The sequence below is a fragment of the Stenella coeruleoalba genome (genome assembly GCF_951394435.1).
Source record: "Stenella coeruleoalba genome assembly, chromosome: 8".
Classification (NCBI taxonomy): domain Eukaryota; kingdom Metazoa; phylum Chordata; class Mammalia; order Artiodactyla; family Delphinidae; genus Stenella; species Stenella coeruleoalba.
This window is the reverse complement of record NC_137154.1, coordinates 48,950,869-48,955,393: the sequence shown is the minus strand read 5'-3', so window position 1 is coordinate 48,955,393 and position 4,525 is coordinate 48,950,869. Positions and strand designations below refer to the sequence as shown.

Genomic DNA, 4,525 nt, shown 5'->3' with positions numbered 1-4,525 from the left:
CTCCTGAAACACTGTCAGCAGGGATGTTTTCAAGGAGTCGCTTTTTACACTGGTGAATCATTTTATTACTTTATGGGCAAAACTATAGGAATCCTCCTGAGATTTGACACAATTACACTTCTAGAATATCAGCTGATGAAAGGAATATGAAACAACCCTTGTAATTTTATGTAAAATTGACTTAAGTGTGAGCTTGGAAGTTTCAAACACGTTTTTCACAGGCATGTTCTCAAGTCACTGGAGGGGCTGGTGACAAGTTTTGGAGGAGTCTAGGTAATTTGCCTAATATCAATCGTAGGCCCATCCACAGGTGCACCAACAGGGCTAAGTGGAGATTTCAAGACACACCCACGGGGTAAGCATATCCTTGTGGAGATTTAGACATTCAGGTGATTTAACGACCGGATGGTTCTGATGACTGGATTGGGTTCTCTGGTCAGAGCCCACTATCCAAACCCAATCACTCAAGAGCTAAGCCAATCATCAATCAAGAATTCTCCTCCCACTGTGGGGAGGTGACTCCATGTAAACCCGGTTTCCGTTGTTTGACACTAACACAGGTTGGGAGAGCTGGACCCAGCCGGTCATCCTTCTGGCTTCAGAGTTCCCTCAGCCCCTGAAGTCCACTCATCTGGCTGGGAGTCCCAAGGAGCTTCCATCATGCCCTCCTCTCCACTCAGGGTGGCTGTGGTCTGTATGAGTAACATGAACAGGAGCATGGAAGCCCACAGCGTCCTCATGAAGAAAGGGTTCAATGTCAAGTCTTTTGGAGTCGGATCCTGTGTGAGGCTCCCAGGACGTGCAGGTAACCTCCCCGTGGTTTATGATTTTTCCACCACGTATGAGCAAATGAGCAAGGACCTTCTCCGCAAAGATGGAGAATGCTATAGAAGCAATGGTGTCTTACACGTCTTGGGAAGAAATGAGAGAATCAAGCCTCACCCGGAAAGATTTCAAGAGTGCAGGGATCCCTTTGATGTCATCTTCACATGTCAGGAGAGCGTCTATGACAGGGTGGTGGCAGATCTGTGCACCCGAGAGCAGGAGACCTGTCAACCTGTTCACGTGATCAACGTGGACATAGACGACACCCTGGAGGACGCCACTCTTGGATCTCTGATCATCTGTGAGCTCTGCCAAGGTCTCCAGCAGGCAGATGACATGGAAAGCAGTCTGGCTGAGCTTCTCCTGGCAGCAGAGGGGAAAACAGGAAGGAGCTTTCTGCACACGGTCTGCTTCTACTGAAGATCTTGGCTGGTTTGAACTCCTTTCTCGGTAAGAACTTGTGCCTGGACTTTTGGGCTAGTTGGTATTTTCTGTGAGAAGTGTATTCAAAACTCTTTTTGCTAAAGGACATGTGTATGATTTTTTTTTTCAGAGACACCCCAGCCAGGGAAGGAAGTGGGGAAAAGCATTTTATGGGAAATGGAACAGGGACTACCACTAGGCATAAAACCCTTCCAACACTGGGGACAGCATTCGAGGTACTTTCCTTGGAAGAGACAATTCAGTGCTCACATAGTTCCGTGAGGAAGTGAACATCCAGGAACTCCACTTCCAGATGAGCAAACCGTGGCCGATCCCCCGAGTCTCCCCCCTTCACCTTCTTCACATTATGTGGCACCAGTTAGTGTACTAGTCTTCAAGGGTTGGCTTAAAGAAGTATTTCTCAATTCTTCTGAAACATGGTCCTCCCCTCTGGTCTTGATTATAGTTTGAGCCCAAGATCTTGCTCTTCGCTGTGTGTTAGAATGTTTCAGGTCTGGGTCACTGACGCTAATAAAAAAAATTTCATGCTATATGTAAGTTCTGAGTACATTTTCATTTATGCCTGGTTTTTCCTACCATGACTTTTCTCTTACAAACATCCTGCTTCCCTTGTGCTCTTGAAGCCCTGCTTGGAACGAATTCCCAGGGACTTCTAAGGTCCAGCCAAGGCTCAGGACCCTCTGCTTTGAGACAGCTGCTCTCATGCTTTGGTGCACATCACAATCACCTGAAGGGCTTCGTACATCCCAGATCTCCAGGCTCGACTCCCAGAGTTTCTGATTTGGTGGTCTGGGGTCCAAATTTGCCTTTGTCTCATATTCCAGGTTGATGTTAAGGCCCTGGGTCTTGGATTCACGCTTTGAGAAGACCGAGTGCGTTTACCGAGGTAGGACTCTTTTCAATGTGATAATCACTATAATTGACAGAGGCACAGGGACATAAAATCTGTGGCTTTCTAAATGGATGTTCATTCTGTACCATTTTGAAGTGACAGGACTGTCTCTCCTTCCTGTTTGGTGTCCCGTTCATGAGTTTTACCTCTATGACCTTTGCTCAGTCAACTGTGCAAACTAACAAAAGGAGTGGAACTATAAATGACTATTTCAGTATAGAATGGTCTGACAGACCCGTACTTGAAGACATGGGAGAGCCGGTGGAGGCCGCTCCAGTCCCTGGAGAATCATCATGAATTCAAGAAAATCAATAGGAGGATGTGTAGTGTTCTTGTAACTCCTGAAACACTGTCAGCAGGGATGTTTTCAAGGAGTCGCTTTTTACACTGGTGAATCATTTTATTACTTTATAGGCAAAACTATAGGAATCCTCCTGAGATTTGACACAATTACACTTCTAGAGTATCAGCTGATGAAAGGAATATGAAACAACTCTTGTAATTTTATGTAAAATTGACTTAAGTGTGAGCTTGGAAGTTTCAAACACGTTTTTCACAGGCATGTTCTCAAGTCACTGGAGGGGCTGGTGACAAGTTTTGGAGGAGTCTAGGTAATTTGCCTAATATCAATCGTAGCCCCATCCACAGGTGCACCAACAGGGCTAAGTGGAGATTTCAAGACACACCCACGGGGTAAGCATACCCTTGTGGAGATTTAGACATTCAGGTGATTTAACGACCGGATGGTTCTGATGACTGGATTGGGTTCTCTGGTCAGAGCCCACTATCCAAACCCAATCACTCAAGAGCTAAGCCAATCATCAATCAAGAATTCTCTTCCCACTGTGGGGAGGTGACTCCATGTAAACCCCGTTTCCGTTGTTTGACACTAACACAGGTTGGGAGAGCTGGACCCAGCCAGTCAACCTCCTGGCTTCAGAGTTCCCTCGGCCCCTGAAGTCCACTCGTCTGGCTGGGAGTCCCAAGGAGCCGCCATAATGCCCTCCTCTCCACTCAGAGTGGCTGTGGTCTGTATGCGTAACATAGACAGGAGCATGGAAGCCCACAGCATCCTCAGGAAGAAAAGTTTCAGTGTCAGGTTTTTTGGAATGGGATCCCTCATGAGGTTCCCAAGACTGGCGCCCAAGGAACCAGTGGCTTATGACTTTTCAACTTCATGTAATATGATGCAGAAAGACCTTTCCTGTAAAGACCAAAAATACTACAAAGGGAATGGAGTCTTACACATCTTGAAAAGAAGTGACAGAATCAAGCCTCACCCAGAAAGATTTCAAGAGTGCAGAGATCCCTTCGATGTCATCTTCACCTGTGCGGAGAGAGTCTATAACAGGGTTGTGGCAGCTATGTGTGCCAGAGATCAGGAGACCTGGCAGCCTGTGCACGTGATCAATGTGGACATAGAGGACACCCTGGAATTAGCCACCCTTGGATCTCTGATCATCTGTGAGCTCTGCCAAGGTCTCCAGCAGGTGGAAGACATGGAAGGCAGTCTGGCTGAGTTGCTCCAGGCAGAGAAGGAGAAAACAGGAGGGAACTTTCTTCACACAGTTTGCTTCTGCTGAAGATCTTGGCTGATTTCAGCTCCTTTGCAGATAAGAACTTGTGCCTGGACTTTTGGGCTAGTGGTATCTTCTGTGAGAAGTGTCCTCAAAGCCCTGTCCACTAAGGCTGTCTCTATAATTTTTTTCAAGTACCCTTTTTTTCAACCCAGGGAAGGAAGTGGAGGAGAATATATTTCATGGGAAATGGAACATGGACCGCTAGTCGGCATCCAAAGCCTTCCAATTTGAGGGACAATGGTGTGGGTACTTGATTCAGAAGAAAGAATTCATGCCTCTCTCTCGCTTTGTCACAGCCCACCCTTCCCCCTCCCCATATCCTCAAGTCCGTTCTCTAGTAGGTCTGTGTCTTTATTCCTGTCTTACCCCTAGGTTCTTCATGACATTTTTTTTTTCTTAAATTCCATATATATGTGTTAGGATACGGTATTCGTCTTTCTCTTTCTGACTTACTTCACTCTGTATGACAGACTCTAGGTCTATCCACCTCATTACAAATAGCTCAATTTCGTTTCTTTTTATGGCGGAGTAATATTCCATTGTATATATGTGCCACATCTTTTTTTTTTAAACATCTTTATTGGGGTATAATTGCTTTACAATGGTGTGTTAATTTCTGCTTTATAACAAAGTGAATCAGTTATACATATACATATGTTCCCATATCTCTTCCCTCTTGCATCTCCCTCCATCCCACCCTCCCCATCCCACCCCTCCAGGTGGTCACAAAGCACCAAGCTGATCTCCCTGTGCTATGCAGCTGCTTCCCACTAGCTATCTACCT

At 46.0% G+C, this 4,525-nt stretch overlaps 2 protein-coding genes across 2 annotated transcripts; both read left to right on the top strand.

The window, feature by feature from the left end:
* Positions 1 to 660: 660 nt before the first annotated feature.
* Positions 661 to 1,268, top strand: LOC307190243 (RNA polymerase II subunit A C-terminal domain phosphatase SSU72 like protein 3-like; the record flags this gene model as incomplete). The annotated part of the gene is made up of 1 exon (XM_079929308.1): positions 661 to 1,268. The coding sequence occupies one exon, from the start codon at positions 661 to 663 to the stop codon at positions 1,243 to 1,245; it is 585 nt and encodes a 194-aa protein (XP_079785434.1). The 3' UTR covers positions 1,246 to 1,268.
* A 1,891-nt stretch (positions 1,269 to 3,159) lies between these two features.
* Positions 3,160 to 3,744, top strand: LOC307190402 (RNA polymerase II subunit A C-terminal domain phosphatase SSU72 like protein 3-like; the record flags this gene model as incomplete). The annotated part of the gene is made up of 1 exon (XM_079929568.1): positions 3,160 to 3,744. One exon carries the CDS (start codon positions 3,160 to 3,162, stop codon positions 3,742 to 3,744), a length of 585 nt encoding a protein of 194 aa, XP_079785694.1.
* Between the last annotated feature and the right edge of the window lie 781 nt (positions 3,745 to 4,525).